The sequence below is a fragment of the Gavia stellata genome, chromosome 18 (assembly GCF_030936135.1).
Source record: "Gavia stellata isolate bGavSte3 chromosome 18, bGavSte3.hap2, whole genome shotgun sequence".
In the NCBI taxonomy this organism is placed as follows: domain Eukaryota; kingdom Metazoa; phylum Chordata; class Aves; order Gaviiformes; family Gaviidae; genus Gavia; species Gavia stellata.
Window position 1 is genome coordinate 11,723,993 of NC_082611.1, and position 20,082 is coordinate 11,744,074.

At 37.8% G+C, this 20,082-nt stretch overlaps 1 protein-coding gene across 1 annotated transcript in view; it reads left to right on the forward strand.

Moving 5' to 3' along the window:
* Positions 1 to 19,782, forward strand: part of SHISA9 (shisa family member 9) — a 189,301-nt gene extending 169,519 nt beyond the window's left edge. Inside the window, exon 4 of the mRNA XM_059826549.1 lies at positions 19,412 to 19,782. Within this exon, the coding sequence (XP_059682532.1) occupies positions 19,412 to 19,782 (371 nt within the window). The remainder of the gene's footprint in view (positions 1 to 19,411) is intronic.
* The last annotated feature ends 300 nt before the right edge of the window (positions 19,783 to 20,082 follow it).

Genomic DNA, 20,082 nt, shown 5'->3' on the forward strand with positions numbered 1-20,082 from the left:
GGGGGTGTCTATTCTTAAACAGCTTCTCACTAACCCTTGCTCAGCTTACACAGATGGATGTTAACATCATTTCCCCATGAATTTAGAGCAGTATCACACTGCCTATTTCCAGACAGAGCTATTTGGCTTAGAAAAACAGCAGAACAGCTGAGAACATTCTGACTTAAGAATCTAGTATTCATCATGCCAAAAAATTTTTTCATCACAAACTGACATTCCTTTATCCGAACTTCAGGATAGCAGAGCTCTAACAAAGTATACATTGAAGTCCCATCTCAAATAGTTTAGCTTTGCTTTAGCTTGCCATTTTTGTTTCTCACAAGCGGTATCTTTTAAACTGTTTCTAAAAGACAAGGGTTAATAGCTTTCTCCTGAATTTTGAATACAGCCAGAGTAGCTTTACAAGTCCTTCTTCAAGAGGTGATACTGTGTAATGATGTGGTGATTAACACAGATTTATGCACTGATATCAAGCTTCTTTTTCAGATGTCAATTTAGGTCAAGCCAATCATCAAAGCTAAAAGGTATTTAAGCATAATAAAATAAGAGATGAAACACTCAAAAGAAACTTCTCTCATCTGCCCAAGAGCCACTGAATGTACTTTAAAAAAAAAAAAAATCATTAAATTAGAGCTTATATATTTCTTGGGTGTAAGAGTACAACTTTTTAAAGCAGCTGTATTATAACCATACAGTTAAATCAACCTTGAAAGATTGTGCACCTCAGCTCCAGAAGTTGTATAATGCCTCTCAGAATCTTAAACTAAATTAAATACAACTTTCAGGGACATTTTCTTCGAGGAGGATTGCACCATCTTCCCATGCTTTTCCCCTATCCTTCCTATCCCCTCTCTTTTTTTTTTTTCTTAGACCACGTTAGCCAAGTTTTAGATTCAGGTGAATTTTCACAAGAAAAGCACAAAAGTGCTGCATTGTTATCCAAACTTTTCAGCAGAAAACAATAGAGATTTTGAAACTGTTACACATTCACACCTTCTGTCTGAACTTACGGAGCAACAATTAAATACGTTCAGCTTTTAACCACTTTCATACTCTCTAGGCCATGATTCCTCCCAAGAGGCACCTCTTGAGTACATCCCAAGATCACAAAGCTGTTTTTCCATGATGCCAGCCAGGCCTGGGTTTGTGACCATGCTGACATCAAGCTAGCCAGACTGCACATTGTGGAGTTCATGTTGGCTTTATGAGAGCTCTGAGAGAAAATAGCAACCAGCCTACATCAGGCCCACCAATATAAATTTAACCTTACAACATCTTTGAACAAATAGACATAGACTGAGTTCACCCTGACCTGGTATTCATGTCACAGAGTGATGGCATTTTTCATATTCTAACATTCAGAGTCGCATTTACTGATCTCCATAGCAGGTTAATGAGTGCGTGTAGTCCATTTCCCTTTGCATTCATTGATAGTGGCTTGAGGGTGGATTCATTTACAACAGAAATTTAATAAGGGATGTGTTCTATATTTCTCCATGCATTTGAGGCAAACCATATTCATTCAAGTGCCTCTTACTCTGCATGATCCCATTGTTTGGGTGTAGTCCACTGTGCTTAATTCTCTTCTTTAATGGGGGGTGGGGGTGGAGGAAGAAGCATTCCTATTGCTCTGTAGCAACTGTAGCTGTAGTACATTAATATCACTCATCATAATGTGGTCATAAGTGGTAAGAAGTTTAGATAACTGAAAAAGTGATGCTTTACCAGAGGCAGTATTAAATTAATTTCCACACAGCTGCTTTCTTCTGAACTACAGATGTCCTAAAAATTTGGCTGTCTAATTTTAGAAATGAGCTTCTCATCCCTCAGTGACTGGCTGCTGTGAAAATTCAGTTCATGGAAAAGTAGCGAGTCACAGTAATCTCTGTTCTGGATCGTGTTCGGGACCTGCATTAAATTCAGTACCTAAGACTGAAGTGCTTGCGAAAACAAGAGACAACAGTGCCGTTGCTATTAATTTGCATTGTGTTACTGAATGAGAATGACCGATACCTTGGTAGTGAGGCCAAGTTGATCCCTAGGAAACTATTTTAAAGCTACACCCTAGACTCCAAATCCTATAGCTTAGGAGAATGCAATTTGAAGTTGGACTGTTCATGCATGTATGCAACGCAACGTGTGCATTGCAGTGTCCGATTCAGCACAACAGGGGAGAAGAGAGTTGAAAAGGCCAATGTGGGTGTATTTTATTTAAAAAGCAAAATATTTTTATGTGAACCAGTTCAAACTGTACAGCCAAACCCTTACACACTCAATGGAAAAGGTATTTTCCTCATTTCTTGTTAGGAATGTCTTTATTTGTTGCAGCCTCCAGAATTCCTTAAGTACTGACCAGCGGCTACTGACCAAATTCACCTTTTCCTCTTACTGTCTGCTGGCATTTACATCTCTGAATAACGTGAGGACATTCTGTGCCTATTTTATATTCTCAGATGAGTGCTTGGAGTACAACAAGGTAATAGTGAGTTGAGATTTACTTGCTGTTTTCCTCACTGCACCAGAATTTTACCTTAATACATACACCACCAGGGAATAATCAGCAGAAGGTAGAGGACCCTTTGGAAACGAGACAGAGCAACATGCACTTCCTGAAAGAATAGATAGGCAATCTATCTCTTAGCATCTCTAGTCTGTCTGACTGGCTGATAGGGGCACTCTTTTCATCCATTACTTGTCTATTTTTGAGCCAGAGAATCTTTTTTCAACAGTGCTAAATTTGTCCCACCAAGGAATGTCAGAGACTGTATCTGAGGGAAAAGGCTTAACAACCTCTAAACCAGTCCCACCAAAAGTGGTCACTGAATGTTGCGTAGCAATAAAACACCCAGTGTTTAGATATTTCATTTTTTTGATCACTTGAGATGACATGATCCTGGTTTTCTTCAGTGTTTTTGCAGCATTTGATTATTTATGTGAAAAGTGCAGAAAGAGGTTTTTCTGCATAAATTATTCTTATTTCCAGTTCATCAACCATGTTTTTACTCCATGCTTAAATGGTTATTGCTCATTTGAACAATCCTGACATGCCTAAAGCTACAAGTGGATGGAGATCTTGTATCTGAACACCTTCATGAAATTCAAGTCCCAGGACATACAAAGGTAACTCGTCACAAATTTTTATACACATCATTTGGACGCATTCAAAAAGCATTAACAACCCAACTTCAAATTCCACTCTGCTAAGCTGTAAGAGTTGGAGTCCATCCTGTTGCTTAATAAGAGTTTCCTAGAGCTCAAACTGGCCTCACTATCTGGAGGTATTAGTTATATTTATTCAGTCACTCACATTGTTCTGTAAGCCTGGCTCAGTATCCTGAGTTTCAGGGAGTGCAAAGTGACTTTCTTTAGAACTTCTTGCAAAAATTAAAAAATACCCCAAACCCAACTTTCTAAAGCCCTGCAGGACTGGGAGAAAGATGACTCAGCTGCTGGAAAGGTGTACAGACATACATGTAAAAACTGATACTACAAGTATTTCTACAATTTAACATGATTTTATATTTCTTTCATAAACTTTCTTCTTCCCCTCTCTCACACACACACAAACATTTGAGGAACTGACTGGGCATGACTTAAGATGAGATAACTCAGCCAGCTGAAATTTTTGGCAAAAAAAACCCCAAAACCACAATGGACAGAATTCCTCCCTGAAACTCAGACCCAGAAAGCCTTCAGTGATGCTCTGAGTTGTAGTCTGCTGTGGGATGAAATCAGATCTAATCGATTGGAAATAGTGAAGCTAGAAGGAGAATATAATTGGCAGCAGACTCACCATCACATCTCTGAGTCTACAGCTCCCAGCATTTCTTGAAGCTTCACAGTTCTTTGATCCCAAAGGAAATTTTAGGCAGTGCTCCAGCTCTGCTTGCAACTACAAAACTCCAAAGTGAGATTCTGCAAATATGACACTGAAAGAATAAACATCTCCTGTTTAGGTCACTGTTACTGCATAGAAAATATTGTGGCCGCAAGCGCGCCAATGCACAAGGCAACATCTCCCTCAAAAAGGTGAAGCATGTGAGAAAACTGTCTGGTTTGTTTGTCCTTTACATCTACACACACAGAAGGATGCAAAGGGGAAGATCACTATAAGGTTAACTCTAAGGTGTTATCTTTGAACCATCCTCCTGTCTGTTGTGAAATTTGGTGGTGTCTTCTTTTAAGCTTCAGATCTTCAATTTCCATAGAAATTATTGTAACCCTATGCTGATAAAAGATCTGTCTTACAAGAACAGAAGTGACTTCACAACTGCCCCCTAAGAATTTGATACCTATCTCACCAGAATATGAGATTCTGTACCGTTCCCTATAGTTCTCTGTGCTCTGCCTCAGGGGCCTCTGTACAAAAACAGGGAAGGCTGGAAAGAAATGCTGTAACTGGAAAAATGGAAACACTCAACAGGATAAAGGCCTGCCCATGCATTCACAGGGGTTGATACAGTCAACTTTTAGAAAAAGTAGAACTGCAGAGTTATCGGACACAGTATGTTTACGTTACTTTACTGTCCTATACCAACCACACTGTTACACTGACAGGTAATATTCATGTTTCTTTGGAAGGCCTAAAAGGGAATTGTGCTTTTATTTCAAAGAGTAAAGAAATTTTCAGCTACAACTTCCATACACAGTTGCACAAAAATGGATTAAAAAAATCTGGGACATGGGAGTAGCTCCCTGGATTAAACACCACAAAAACAGACAGGGAAGTACAGATTAACGCATCATTTGTCATATCCAGAGGGTGATTCACTTAATGATTTCATATCTCTAGAAGTATGTTCAGTGTCATGGATAATGCTAGACTAGGCAATCTGCCCGATTAAACACTGGAACCACAGATCTATCTCAAGGAAGTATGACATAAAAGCTTGGTATTTTTATTATTATTATTTACTTAGCTCAGTGTGGCAGGAGAATTTGAAGCTTTTGAGTGTTCATTTGTTAAGGAAGTCTTTCATACTTTAATCCTTGCTTCTCCTTCAGGCACAGGAGGAAAGCCAAGAAGCACTCAGTAGCAAGCCTCACTTTTCCAACCTCCCTGCTAGCACTGTTCCCTCAGCCTTCCCATTTCCCAAGTAGATGAAGTGCCAGTGTCACTTGTTCCACCTATATCTTCTGCTGATACCCCCACAAACTTCACATCCTGCCCAGCGTGTGCAGACTTTCAAGACCTTTTCTTGCTTCCACTAAATCGTTTAATTGTTTTCTCTGTTATTTACCAAACTGGCTTCTGATACCCTGCAAGCACTCTTGTCATGGGTAAATAAAAAATGCTTGGGGAGTCTTGATCAAAATATTTTCCTATTTTATCATCCAGCACACTCATTTCTTCTTCCAGTAGGGTAGATGTATTTTAATTATAAATATGTTGTTTGTGCAAAGCCTCTGTATCTCGAGCAAGATCAGCTGCATCGCTGCCCTTCTTTTACAGCCTTTTAAAGAAATAACATTTTACTATAAAAGCTACAGGGTGATATTCTTTCTGAGGCTGGGAAATTCTGCTGTAAGTAATCAGACATCCAAGCAGCCATTGCCCGTGCCATCCTTTAGCAAATAAATGGAGCTGTGAAAAGGTAACTCTTCAGGGATACGTTGGTCTTAGCAGAAGCGACATCTAGGCTGCTGGGAGGAAATTGCAAATAGTCCTTTTACAAGAAGCAGTTTTAACACCAAAATAAGGTGATCTTAAACATTTCCATCTACGTTGTCTCATTTTTAAGACTTTAATAACACATTGAACTTGTGAAAGAACGGAAATCTGACCTTCAGGTCCATTTAGTTTAGGTTTATCTCAGGATTTTTAGTTTTCTGTGTTGGATTCACACCGAGTGAATTTGTTTTGTCTGAATTTGGTCCACTGCCTAGTTTTATGGTGGATGAAGAATGTTTGTAAGGATCTATTAAATTCTTAACGTATTTTTCTTGCCAAAACAGCAAATTTACATCTGTGCATTCTTAATTCTTATTCTTGAAATTGATATTCTATCCACCCATGTTGCCTATAGTGTATTCCCTACAACGGAGAAACAGCCATTTTTTCTTCTTACCAGCATGTATTTTAAAACAGTGAAAATGAAACCGTCACCAATAAAGTCATAAAAATTCAGATTATAAATGCCACACCACAATCCATTTGTAGTTATACATCATATAGAACTCAAACCCTTCCACTAAAAATTAGGTTGGTTCTCTGGAAACTAGTTGATTTTTGAAATCCTTATTCTGTGATAATGAATCAAAATGAAACAAAAAGTTATTTTCTCCTTTTTATAACACACAACAGGCAGATCTAGAATAACAGTAACGTGAGTCCAGTTGACCACAAGAGAATGCTAGTCTTCCAGGTTTTTTTTACTGTCTTTTGCTTGTCTTTGTCTTTGAAGACTGCAGTCTTCAGAGGTAACAAGCTTACAATAACCAGCTTTATTTCCATCTATTGAGATCAGCGATGGCCACAGGAAGGAAACTAGTAAATCTAAATCAAGCATGGGTTATTCATACCTATTTCTATAAAACGTTAATGAATTATGCATGAGATATTTTACACATTAAATGATGTGAAGACATGAGTGAGTGAAACTTTACGCTTAGGCTATACCACTAAACAAAAGTGAACCAATAAAAAACAAAACTCAGCTCACATGAAGACAAAGTCTAACGATGTTAAGCGTTTTCACTTGCAACCTTTCTTAAACATCCTTCTCCATAACTGTTTTATTTTGCACTATAAACATATATCTACATATAAACATACTTCTCATTCTGCAATGCAAAATTTTTATTGATTATTTAAGAGGAGAGGTTGATCATAAAGATATGAAAACAATTGTGAATACTTGCAGATAAATAGCAACACTGTGGGATCCCAGCTGAAGTCTAGATTTAATCTGAAGTGTGACTTTTACAGCTCCAACCATGGAGCCTACACATCAATTGCACTGGTTGTTCTGAGCATACTCCACTCATTTTTAACTCCTGGACTATTAGCTGTGCAGGTCATTTATGGCAATATTTTTGCAATAAGAATTTTATATGGGTGCTCAACACATGGTATCCTGCAAGTGGTTCTCAGAGGTGCCAAATTATCAAAACTTATAACTTTACTGGTGACCCAAATCCCCTCATAGATGTTTTTCAAAAAATTAACAGAAATTTTGAGAATCTGTCTTGGGTTCAGCACCATTTTTAAATACCTGCAGTGCTTAGAAAGTGTTGTAAACTCAGCACATAGAATGTGGAAGTGAAGTTCTAAATTATTTCAAAGTGTAAACTTTGGATGAATTCTGGGGAAAAAGTCTTGAAGATAATTTTCTTGAATTAAATTAAAAGTTTGTCTAACTAGAGGCTTTCGGGGAGCACTTTAATTTATTGAGTAGTCTTTCATGTTGATAATATTCGAATATAAATCAGGTTATAATTATTGATCCAGGATGTTTTCTTTTTAAAACTCAAAAGGTAAAAATGAAAAGTAGCTTTTAAAGGAAGGGCTATGATTTAAATTTTCCCAAGAACTGACCAAAGAGAACAAGAGTAATGGAATGAAGCCAGAGAGTACAATTCTGAAATCCCTCTACAATCAATATGCTTAATTCAGGAATAAATTTAGGAATTTTGGGTTTGGGAAGCAAACTCAGTGAGAAACAGACTTCAGTTCCCAAACTCATACTTTGTTTCCCATAGTTCTACTGATTCACATTGAGGTTATTTTTGTATGAAAGTATTATTTCTTCAAGTACATCAGAATCTGCCTCCATGCGGACAACAGAGCTTTAAACTATTTCATTCAAGTCTGTTGCGTTTACAATGTTTGTGACATGAACATGCATTCAGGTTTGGCTTGGTAATTTTAAGCAGTTATGAGGATTACTTTGTTGCAAATCAAGTTTAATTAAGTAAACAAATACTTTTTTTTAGTTCTAACCAAATTCAAAAACTCAAACCAGAGAGGCTTTAATACTCTTCAGCTTTGTATATGGATATATGTCAACAGCAGTAGCGTGATGTTCTTCAGAATTACCCATGAATACCAATGAAGACTAGTAAGACAACTGATAGGAATGAATCCCTTATTAATAATATAATATAAATAGCAGCAGTTATCTGTCTGCTATTTCAGTTCTGCAAAGGATGTTCTAAAGACAGTAAATGTGTTTAAGAGAGAAATTACACAGATAAAAGCCACAGAGATCATTGCTTTACTCCTACACATTCATACTATAATAACAAAGGGCTTGAGGCATGGAGGGAGAAAGAGCACTAACATGGTTTGTAATGCGCAGTTAATTTTTCCAAAAGTCCTTCCCCTGACAGCTTATTTGAAGAAGAATAAGAGGAAAAGAGAAGCTGAAAAAAATTAAATCTGATATGTAGTAGCTGTGATACTACAGCATCAAAAAAATCACCATGAAAATATCAGTCTGTCCCATCCTAATGTTAATATTAAGTACAATAGGTAATTTTTGTAGTGGGAAAGTCTGCAAAGCTTTCTAGTCTATGGAAGGTGCTCCTGCAAAAAGTTCACCTTCCCTTGCAAGGGACCTGCCACAGCGGGGGAGGAAGATCTGCAGCTCAGCGCTGTTGGTTCTCATTTTCACAAGTGATGGTTATGATTTCTTGGGAAAAAAGGTAGAGATGGGAGCTGAACACTCCGATATGGCAGAAGTCTTGTGTGTGTGCGCACTATTAAATATTCATTGAAGTGAGCTTCATTACTGATTCTTCCTTGACTGTCTGCCAGTCACAAATGCTTTTGCTTTATGTGAAGGCTACTCAGAGGGTTCTGTTCAGAGCGGGCATTAGTTCTGCTTTGCCTTTGGGTTTGCCCAATCTATATGAAAACCTTATGAAACTGATTTTCTTCTGACAGTGCAAGTTTGGCAATTGCCAGGGAACACTATTTCTTTTCAGTTTGACACACATCTCTGGTTTGGAAAGCTCTGACAATTATGCACAAGACTTGAATAATACAAATGCCATGCAGTCTAACAGGAGGGAGACAGGAAGAGAAGGAAAAGAGAAGAAAAAACCAGAACTGAATGTGTGCAAGTACAGCTATGGAAATGTGTGCAAGTACAGCTATGGAATTACTTTGGGATTTTTTTCCTCCTGCTTAATAACTCTCTCTTGAAAAGGATTCCTTCTGGCAAAAAGAATAGAAAAAGATAATTTTCTAATAGAAACAATTTATGCCACAGCTAATTTTGGAAAAAAAACCTGACTTCAATCCAGAATGTTCTAAAAAGTTCTTTAAAATTATAGCAGTTAAGAAACAGATCAAATAAAAATAACTCCTGCAAAAAAATAGTTATTACATCACTGGGACTTTTTTTTATTTAACTAGTACAATTCAAAAAGCCTTCAGGCCTCACACGTAATCAGAAATAATGGTATAAATCTAGGATGACACCAGTTAAAAGACAGAAAAACACAGGTTTATTTCAGCACTAAAACCACATCTTAATCATGTATTGAGAGACCTGAACTGAGTCTTCTGTGTCCTCATGCAGCTTTCTACGTCACCACAACTAGGAGTATTTGTAGCTGATTTAGACATATGTTTAGGAGTTATAACCAGCAGTATACTAAAAGAAACAAAAACATCTAATAAAAAGTATTAAAACTGAAAATGAAATTCAGCACACAGAAGAATGCCAACAGCGATGTGTGAAAAAAATGAAATTAGGTTCATGCTAAGAACAGTTATTACAAATAAATGTGGTCAGGAATATAACAGCTTTTTCAGTCAATGTTAAATAAGATAAATTGACACCTTAAGGACAATCAAACACACATTTTTAGACGCTGAATCACATTGCAGAACACTGTGAATTTTTTTCCAACGTGATCCACATACTACTCAGTGTGCAAGCCTGCCAGGACAGTCCACCTGGTTTGTGGACCAGTCCCAGGAGCAAGGCACACCGCTGTGTGCGGGCTGCCTGAATTACTCTGACTACAGCAGTAGTCCTGTTATTGCACATGACTGCACACTTTTTCTGCAAAAGTACAATGAAGCAGTGCTCCTGGAATAGTTAGGAAGCCCTGCCCTTAAACAAACTGAAGGCTGTCACTTACCAAAAAGGTTACAAACAATTTCGTATTATTGTTGATGTATGAAAGCATTGCTGCAAACTTTTGACACAATCAGATTTGTCCCAACTGATTTGCTTGAGAAGCATTAAAAACTACCCAGTGAAAAAGCAAGGAAGATTACTGAAGGAAGAAGTGGAAGCAGCCTTTTACGCAAATCTCCTAAGTGTTAACCTCTTTGGCTTCGGACAGCATTTTTAGAAAGCAAGCCAAACCCTCATTTCCTATAATCAGTTTATGCTGCAGTTATGCTTTATTCAGAAGTTAAGCATGACAGCATGACTCCTTAGACAGTTTCTATTTCAAAAGGCAAGTTTTCTTACCATATATAAGGTTTCCAGTAAAACTCAAACTGATAAATATGCCTGAATGAGATAAAACAAAATAAATATTTCACAGTAGAACTTTTCATATTTATTTGCCATTGTAGATGCCATAAAAAGACATGAGCTTAGAGGCCTTTAGGGGAAAAAATAAATACATAAATAAAATAATGAAAAAAACAGATTTACAGTTACAGGACAGCCACTGGCTGCATTTTCAAAGAAACGTCAGAGATTTGAATATATCATTCTCTTAGACATCTTTTACAATTTCATCCATTGGTTCAAGAATAGAACTGGCAATCTTACTTCCTTCTCAAGTTTATCATTCATTGCACAATACTGAACCAGCAATTTAACATCTTGATGCTTGAATTTAAAATGTTAAGTCACTTGAGGAAATAACAAAGTAGTGTGATCTTTGTCTATCTGCATGCAACAGATTTCAGGTCTCCTGGAAACATTTACAATAACATGATGTAGCCACCATTTGTTTCCAGGCTGACAGAACCTATTGATTCTGGTAAATAAGAAAAGCTCTGGTTTTCTTACATTGCTTAGATAGAAGTATTCTGCATGGCATGGGTCTCTACATTAGGTACAATGTGCGTGTGTCTGAAGTATTTTGACCAAAACCAAATCATGATATCACTGCAGCACTTTGCAACATTGAATCATAAATATTGCAATTTAATACTGTGTAAATCAATGCAGTCAAGTATACAAAGCCCAGCTGGAAAATCTGTTTTACATGTCCAAAGAGAAACCTGCCTAAACTACACAGTAAATAAATATTTGTAAAAAGAAAAAGGAAAAAAAGACTCTGGAGTGCTGTGCTTTGTTGGCAGGTTGTCAGAAGAGGGGTGCTTCTGCTCACAGACACATGGCTACTCTCATGTTCCAGGGAACTGCATCCCTGTACATGAGGTACCACACATGATGTCTGGTGCCTGAGGAGTTAATGAAATTCCATCTCAGCGTTCCCAGCCAAGCAGCAGCCTTCGCTGCCTGTGGTGGATAAAGAGAACATTGCTGAGACTGGAGGCTCTACTTACCAAGTCTAATTACATTCCTATTCTAAACCATTCCTAATGCATTTCAAAACGCAGAAATATTCTGGCCTCTTCAGCCTTTCAGAAACTGTCATGAAAGTAATCGATAGAAGAGATGTTTGGGCCTACATATTTATGTTTCATCATGTCTCATATCACGAAAGAAGAATTTTATTTCACTGAGAAAACAAAATGCAGTCTTGTGTCTGGAGGTGGACAAGCTCCTTTCAAACAAAGTCTGCAGAAGAAAAGGTTGGTATGATATGTCTTTTCATGCTTGGTCTTTCTCCAGATCACTATAAGAAATGAATAAATAGATAAAGTGGTAAAGGGGGCCAGGGAAAGGAAGAACACAGAGCCACAAAAAGTAGGTTCTACCAAAATTATGAAAGTAATTTTTGAATGGTTCTATGCATTATGCATTTTTCTTTACCTCTATCAGTAATAGGGAATAAAAATTATGAGAAAGAATCCACAGACATAAAATATTATCTTCCTTTTCAGAATGTCTTAAATAAAGGCAAACTGGTGTTAGAACTTTTGGGGGAAGAAAGACTAATATTTAGGACAGAAATCAATGCATTACAGCCCACAGGCTGAATTCTGCATTCTCAGAGCTCAATACAAGAATGGAGAAGGAGGGATGCAAAAATTATTTTAATTGGTCTTCACCCTTTCTTAGAATTTAGTATGGTTTAAAATTGCCCCACCTTATACACAACCACTCCAGTGCCGATGAGATGAGAACAGATAGTGACCAACCGTGAAGCAGCTACATTCTTTCCTCTTGGCCACACACAGGTCTATCATATCATTCTACCCACTGCCGGCATTATATGAAGAGAATTGTGTCTACCTGCAATATCTCTCTGTATTCTGTTTTCCAACAGACTTCATGTTATGCAAAGCAAATTCTTCTATGCTCCATGATGCCTGGTGAACCCCTTCATTCAAAAGACACGTCATTAGTTATATGTTTTACTGGATGGAACACACTTTTCAGTGAATTTACTGGATCCAATTCATACCTGGGGACAGCTGATCTGAACTCAGTCCATGTTAGTTTTTTCCCCTTACCCAAGAAATGTGGAAATGATACTTTGGTTTTCAGATGAACTCCTGCAAAAACTCTCACATAAAGTTGGCTTATATCTTGGAAGCCTTTGAACACATTGTCTTAGATGCCAGTTTAGAAAAGCAAATGAATAAGCTATCACACATTCATACAGGATCAATAACAGCATCACCAAAGGCAGCATCCTATATTTCCCTGGGCAAAATTCTCGTGTTGTCTTTGAGCCAGGATTCATTATCCTTTTGTCTTTCCTTGAGTTTTCACTTTCATTACTTAGAGAGAGTAATGTAAGGTTTCCATAGCTTCAGGTAACTACACTAACGTCTCAGCAAAGTCATGGCTGTAGCAGCAAAACCTTGTTATAAACTGTTAAATATTACATAGGAATAGCTTTACCGTTACACAGAAAACATCTACAAATAGGCAGTTAGTGTATTTTAGCTGTTATCTGGTGAGTCATTGTAGTCATTTCATTGCTATCCTGTCCCCCAGCATTTTCCATTGGCTTGCTTTCTGTATCTCTAGCCCTAAATTTGAAATACATTCTCTTTGTGGCTAGAATAAAGCTCTGCATTTCACAAAGTAGTTCTTAAAATATGTTCAGATAACAAACAATTCTGTGAAACATCTACTGAAAAACAGGGTTCCCTATATATTTTTGTATCTTCTGACTGTGACTGCAAGCTCTCACTGAAGCTTTTTTTTTTTCCCCAAATGTCTTTAGAGCTTTTATAAGGGCTCACTCCTTTGTGGATTCTCCTCTCTCACTTCAGAGGTTTCTTCCCACTCCTAGATGCCTACTTTCACAAAAGCTGTAGGACATAATTTTCTTTCAGGATTCTACACTTCTCCCATAGCTGTGAGAAGTGGTGCAAGAGTTCAGAGCCATTTTATGGACCCACAAAGACAAGAGGATTGTCAATGAGGAAAAGAGTAAAAAAATACTGCTTCAGAATTACGCAAGACCTCCTTATTTAGCTGTACTCTCCACACAGAAATGCTTGTAACTGCAATATTTTACAAGAAAAAGAAAGCATTACACAATGCTAATGTATGTTCACACAATTCTTTATGCCAAAAGTGGTTACGTACCCACCTTGAAGACTACTTAGCCTAGGGAGCAGAACAATATTACATAGCTTTAGGGCCACCTCTCAGCACAGATAGCATAAACTCAAATAAGTGCACTGAGAAATCCTGGCCTTATTACAGCCACAAGGATTTTTGCGACCGATTTTCAAGAAAACATGTTTTCATCCGTGGTGTTTAGTCTATAAGCGGCTTACTGGTTTACATGCTTTTGTTATATAGCTGTGGATTATGAAGAAATATGTGAAACTTCCAAGTTTGGTCATGGCCAACCATCGATAAGCAAAAGAACAAAGCTTGTCTCTGTTAGTGACAGATTTAGGCAGAATGGTGAAACTTGAATCCATACCATCAAAAGCCCATTCCTTTCTGGCCACCTCATATAGATGAGCCTAAACTCATTGAAATTTTCCTAGGCACTCCCATGACCTTGCTATCCCAAGCAGCTTGGTAGCCATCTCCTTTCAAAGTCAAAATTCAAGGAATAAGGCAAGGGTCCCAATCTGAGACAGTTTTTATGTAAACGCTCTTTGGTCAAGGGCAAAGAGGGTTGCAATCTTGTGACATATACCTATGAGTACTGACGACTCCATAATGTTCGTGGCTGGTTAGAGAGCAAGAACTAATTCCTGCTATAAAAACCATCAAGCTACAGTTCTGACTATTTTAGGAATAACATAACTGATAAGCTGCATACAGCCACTGGAGAGGAAATCCAGCGTGTCCCAGACTTCCCATGAAGGAATGAGAAGAGGAAATGGCCTCAAGTTGTGCCAGGGGAGGTTTAGGCTGGATATTAGGAAAAATTTCTTCACGAAGAGAGTGGTGAAGCACTGGACAGGCTGCCCAGGCAGGTGGTGGAGTCATCATCCCTGGAGGTGTTCAAGGAACGTGTGGACGTGGCACTGTGGGACATGGTTTAGTGGGCATGGTGGGGTTGGGTTGACGGTTGGACTTGATGATCTTACAGGTCTTTTCCAACCTTAGCAATTCTGTGATTCTGTGATTTGACACTGATACGGCAAAGTCAAAATCAAAATGAAACAGAGAGTTGTGGTCACTTTAAGGCATTGTTGGATTCAGATAAGAGTAAGGAGTGGAGTGATCCACTTCTTAGATGATAGGCTTATGGTTGTACAACTGCTCCAAATGAGTGGGATTTAAATCTACATTCCCTACCCAGCAAGGTGCATCCCAGCTTCTGCTAGGATGGTCCCCACCCAGATTCACATCCTGATGAACTTGTGCTGTGAAGCAGAAGAAAATTCAAGATTCATTAGTCTAGAAAGACGAAGGAAGAGAAAGCATCTCGTTAGCTTAATAGTTAAGGCACTCAGCTGGGAGGGAGAAGTCCTGCTTTTTGATCCTTGTGCTGTTTCTATATTTTGTCAGTTACTAATTCCATGTGCAGCAGGAACAAAAGCCCAAGTTGTCCCCCCTCCCAGGCACACGCTTTAGGTTGGAAAAACTTCATATTTCCACATTTTTTCCAGATGAACAGCTACAACAGTAACTAAACTTGTGGGTGCATTTGTCAGTCTTAAAAGAGTAAAAACCTTACAAAAATATTGAAACTAAGAACATTTGTATAATTAGCTGCCATGACTGGAGGGAGGGAACACAAAGAATAACACTCAGAATTAAAGCCCTTCTTTTACTATTGTTCATTTGGCAATTCATTTTGCAGTTCTAATTCTTTACTCCTTTTGCAAACTTGACAGTGATATCTTTAAATCCTATTTTACTGACTTATATACAGAAGCCAATGCAAAAGGCACTTCTATAGCACCTTTCATCTGAAAACTCAGTATACTCTACAAATAGCAATTAATCTTCATAACACTTAACTACCTCCTCCAATGTGTTAACAGCTCATTTTACAGCTCGTGAAACCAAGGCAGAGGGAAGTTGAGTTGTATACCCAAGGTCACATAATAAATCCACCCTGCAAATCCAAAATGTCTCTTTGCATGTTTAAAGTCCTTTTATTATTTATATTATTTACAAATAATATAAATTATTTTATATATTATTTTATATATTATATTATTATAACATAATAATATTATATTACTTATAGGGGCTATATTATTTATAGGGGCTGGTTAAGAAGAATAATGAACTTCCTGAGATTCACAGTTGATTTTTGAAGTAGTTGGCATCAGGATACTATAAATATGCTTTTCTTAATAAAATATTTGTTACAAAAGCATGCTCAGTATTACTCTTCTGAATCTTTTCTGCTTTGAAGTAAAAAAACCTGTTTCTGCACTATACTAGCACCAGGTCGTTCACACTGGGGCACAGCACACTGGTATTACAAAACCTATAATCTAGTCAGTATGCAAGAATGAGGACTGCTTCAAGACTTGCCAAAAGCCCTTTTGAACAACTGAATAATTTGGTTTTATCAATGCTTTTTTTTGCTACATATCTGCTACAAGGGTATTTCCCCCCCCCCAATTCTGGTACATATGCCTATGTGTAAGCCTGCACTAGCATGCTGAAAGAAGACTGTTTTAAAGAGGTTAAAACATTAGATAAAAAGGCTGGCTTTCACTGTTTAACTCCTAGGCATACATAAGAAATTCTCAGACAAAACCCTGCAAACCGTTATTTGACCAGGACAAATACAAACAGCAGCTCTCCCACACTGTCACTGCCACACAAAACACATGCAATCAGCCATTTGTCATATGTTTGCCAGCTTTCTGCTTGACTTTGCTGACAAGGATTTACACATCAAAGTGTGGTTTGTTCTCTTCAAGCCCTGTTTCCAGAAAACAGTTGAGAAGTCCCTAGAAAAGGACTATGGTGTGAATTAGTTAAAGCAACTTTAATGTAACCGTATTTACAGAATTAATCATTTCACTTACTGTATGATCTTCTGTAAAACAACAAATAAAGAGTTGAAAATTTTACATATAACATAGCATAATAAAGAGCAAAATCACTCACAGATGTGTCTTAGGCACAGTCCTTGTGAGGCTGATTTCTTCTTTGCTTAGTTTTTACAGTGGGGGTGTTTATACGCAACAGTAATGCAATTTACTCTTCTGTGAGGACATCAATCTTGATGTGTTTGGAGATCTGAGTAACATATCTAATGACTGACAAAATTCAGATCCAGGACCATTGCTGGCAGTGGGAAAAGGTGCAAGCGAGAAAAAATAAAAAGAAACCAAGAACGTAGATTGTGCTTGTTGTGGCCTTTTTCACCTAGCCATACAAAAGAGAAAAATGGCATGAAAAATCAGGCAATGCAAATATCTGCATTTTTTGGTCATTATTTATATAACTGCATCTCCACAGTTATTTTTCTAAACAGAAATCATCATTAACCTTGTAGTTGATCATCGAAGATCTTGGTTATGTAAGACAAATTGCTGCAGCTTAACTAAGATCAAATTAAAAGTACAAACTTACAATTTTAGTCTATCCTTACATGAGATTAGCTTAGTTTTTAACTTTTCTATGCAAATTAAACCAATTTAAATGTGAAATAGTCAGACAAACGTATCTATATTAGGAGCTGGACATAATTAACTACGCTGAATTATATAAGCTAGTGTGACTTTTCATATATAGACAAGGTCTAAGTCATAAGATATAGAAGCTCGCTCCCCTAACCAGCTGACTTGCAGTGCCTTTGATGTAAAAAATTATACAAATAAATAGCTGTGTGGATTTTCACAATGCCTTTTTTGCAACTGTTTTTCTCAATTATTGATAACAGATTAATGGGAAATTTGCAATACGGACTGCATTTCCCTCCTGTTTTATTCAACTTGTATATAAGACTGTTTTGTGGCATTCAGTGAATATTAACAAATCAAAAGAACAAGCCACATTTAGAACTGGAAAAAGCTCTTCCAAGGAGAAACAGGTACAACTTCTTCATCTTTCAGATTACAGATCTCTAAATGAAACAACTCACCCCAAAATCAAAGCAGAACTTAGCAGGTTCTCTTTGTAACACATTACAGGTCTACCAGCAATTGCAACTGCACATCCTGTACTGAAATTAGAATAGGCCATTATCTACATTCTGTGATTTGTTTAAAACAGAAGACACCTGTATACTATAGAAAAGCATTCACTCATCAATTAAAAAACGAGACAGATGGAGATGGGTAAAACATACAAAGCCTAATTTTACAGCACAAATAAGAGCAATTTCAGTTCGTCAAAGAGGAAACACCTCTTTAATGATAAAATTAAGGATTTAAGAGCAAAGTACAGTCCCACAGTCATTACACAAAAAATGTCATGAGATGATAAACAGCAACTGCTTTTGGTAATATTCCTCCCTGTTCAGGGGCCAAGACAAAGGGGATGTGGAACTGAAGCCTGATCTTGAAGATTAATGTGGTGCTCATGGGAATTTCACTGCCTTGCATAAAGGTCCAGTTCAGAACTAGAGAGAAGGAGAAAACTCAGATTGCAACAGAAGCCTCCTAGAAATACTGGGGAGAGAGAAAAAGAGGGAGAATAAACAAAAGCAGTGCAGGGAATTAAAAACCTACTCATCATGAAGGCAAAAGCAGCTGAGCTGTTCAGACAGCTACATGTACAAGACTTCTACAGAGAAGCCTTACATGGCATAGCTTCAAGGAAAATGGATGGATCTAGCCAGGGCACAGCAAAAGTCAAATCCAGGCTGACACGATCATATATTCAAAGCATATCACTGCTGATTAACACACCACCGTGTCAGTTGATCTACATATTTGACACTATCTTAAATCAAAATCTAGATTTTTGAAGGGGGTAAATAAACCCTCTGTACCTAAAAGGCAAGATTTTAAAAAATGAAATTCAGTTAAGCTCCCCTTAAACCCCTGATACTCAGTCTCAAAATTTAAATGAGTTGCTGGACTGCTGCAGAATGCCTTTAGTTTACTGAGCATGGTTCATACTTTTAAGCAAGGCCAAATAAATGCCAGCAATAACATTCAAACTTGAGCAAAAGCATGCACTGGAAGACACTTGTCCAGAAAATCGCAGAGAGCAAAATCCTAATTTGAGAACTGCAATGCAGTATTTGTTGGCAGGGCTCTTGCTGTATTTCTTAGTGGCGCTTGCCCCAGAAAATTACGTTGGAACCTGGAATTTAGGATTTCCATTGTCTGTAAAATCACAGGGTAAATACTAACCTTCAGCAACCCAAAGTATTTTCAGCCCCATAAAGCATTAGTGAACTTCCAACCATTTAGAAGAACAGATCCCATTCTTCATTTTGCCCTAAGGCATTATTCAACAGAAACAGGTCTGCCTCATACACCACTGGACCTTACAACTGGCTTGGTTAAATACCCACATGACACTGCATTTAAAGGGATGTGCTCTCATACATCCCAAGATGCTCCAATATTTCCAAGAAAGTTTGTATACTTCTGAACACTTCCTAAACTTCCTATACTATGCGGGATGAGCAGCGGTAAGATTCATAGGACCTGTCCCCATAATGTAAATATCAGCACAACCTGGGTGATGTGGGGCAGGGACAGTCTTTTGTTAAAGGGCAACAGGTTTTTGTCTGCATATATAAAAAGCCTAGATAATGGCATCCAAAAATATACTACAGAGAGAAAATAATGGGTGGGAGGTGGCATGGATTTCTCATACTGATGTACCTGTGATTGTATCTGGTCCACAGATGTAACTGTTCATGACCTAAATTATAAAATTATGTAAATTATGTAACATTTTTCTTGTGCCCAGCTCATTTTTTTGTCCCCTCCCCTTTTAAATCCAAATAGCTGACAAAGTCAACGATGACTTCTACACCAAACGTCGACATCTTGCAGAACTTGCTGCCAAGGGGAGCCTGCCACTCCACCCAGTGCGCCTAGATGAAGACAGAGCTTACACGATTGACAGTGGCCTAACCAAACAGAACGGGCAGAAATCCAAAATCGCAAAGATCCACACACACCCATTAGGTTACAATTCCCACTACAAGACCTGGGATCCCAATGACCAGTCTCTTAGACGGCAAGCATACACAAACAAGGCGAAGCATGGTATGGCAGACCCGACGTTAAGCGATCCACTGACAACCCGGAGCCAGCATTATTTGGGCCCACAGCCATACTTCATAACTAACAGCAAGACAGAAGTAACTGTTTGAGTTTGTTTTCCTTTTTTTTTTTTTTTTTTAATGAAATCCTTTAAAAACCACACGCAAATATACACACAACACAAACACTCAACTGAAAGGCAAAAAATAAATTTAAAAATATATAATGAAAAAAAAAAGGAAACAGAAGAAAGGAAGGAACTTCCACCTGGACACTCTTGGTATCCAGCCAACTGTAGGCCGAAGAGTGGGTTAACACCATTCAGCAATACACACTGAAGGTTGAATTATAAACTCCATTTGTATTTCACAATGGAACACAAACCCTTGTGACTAAATTTTTTTACTTGA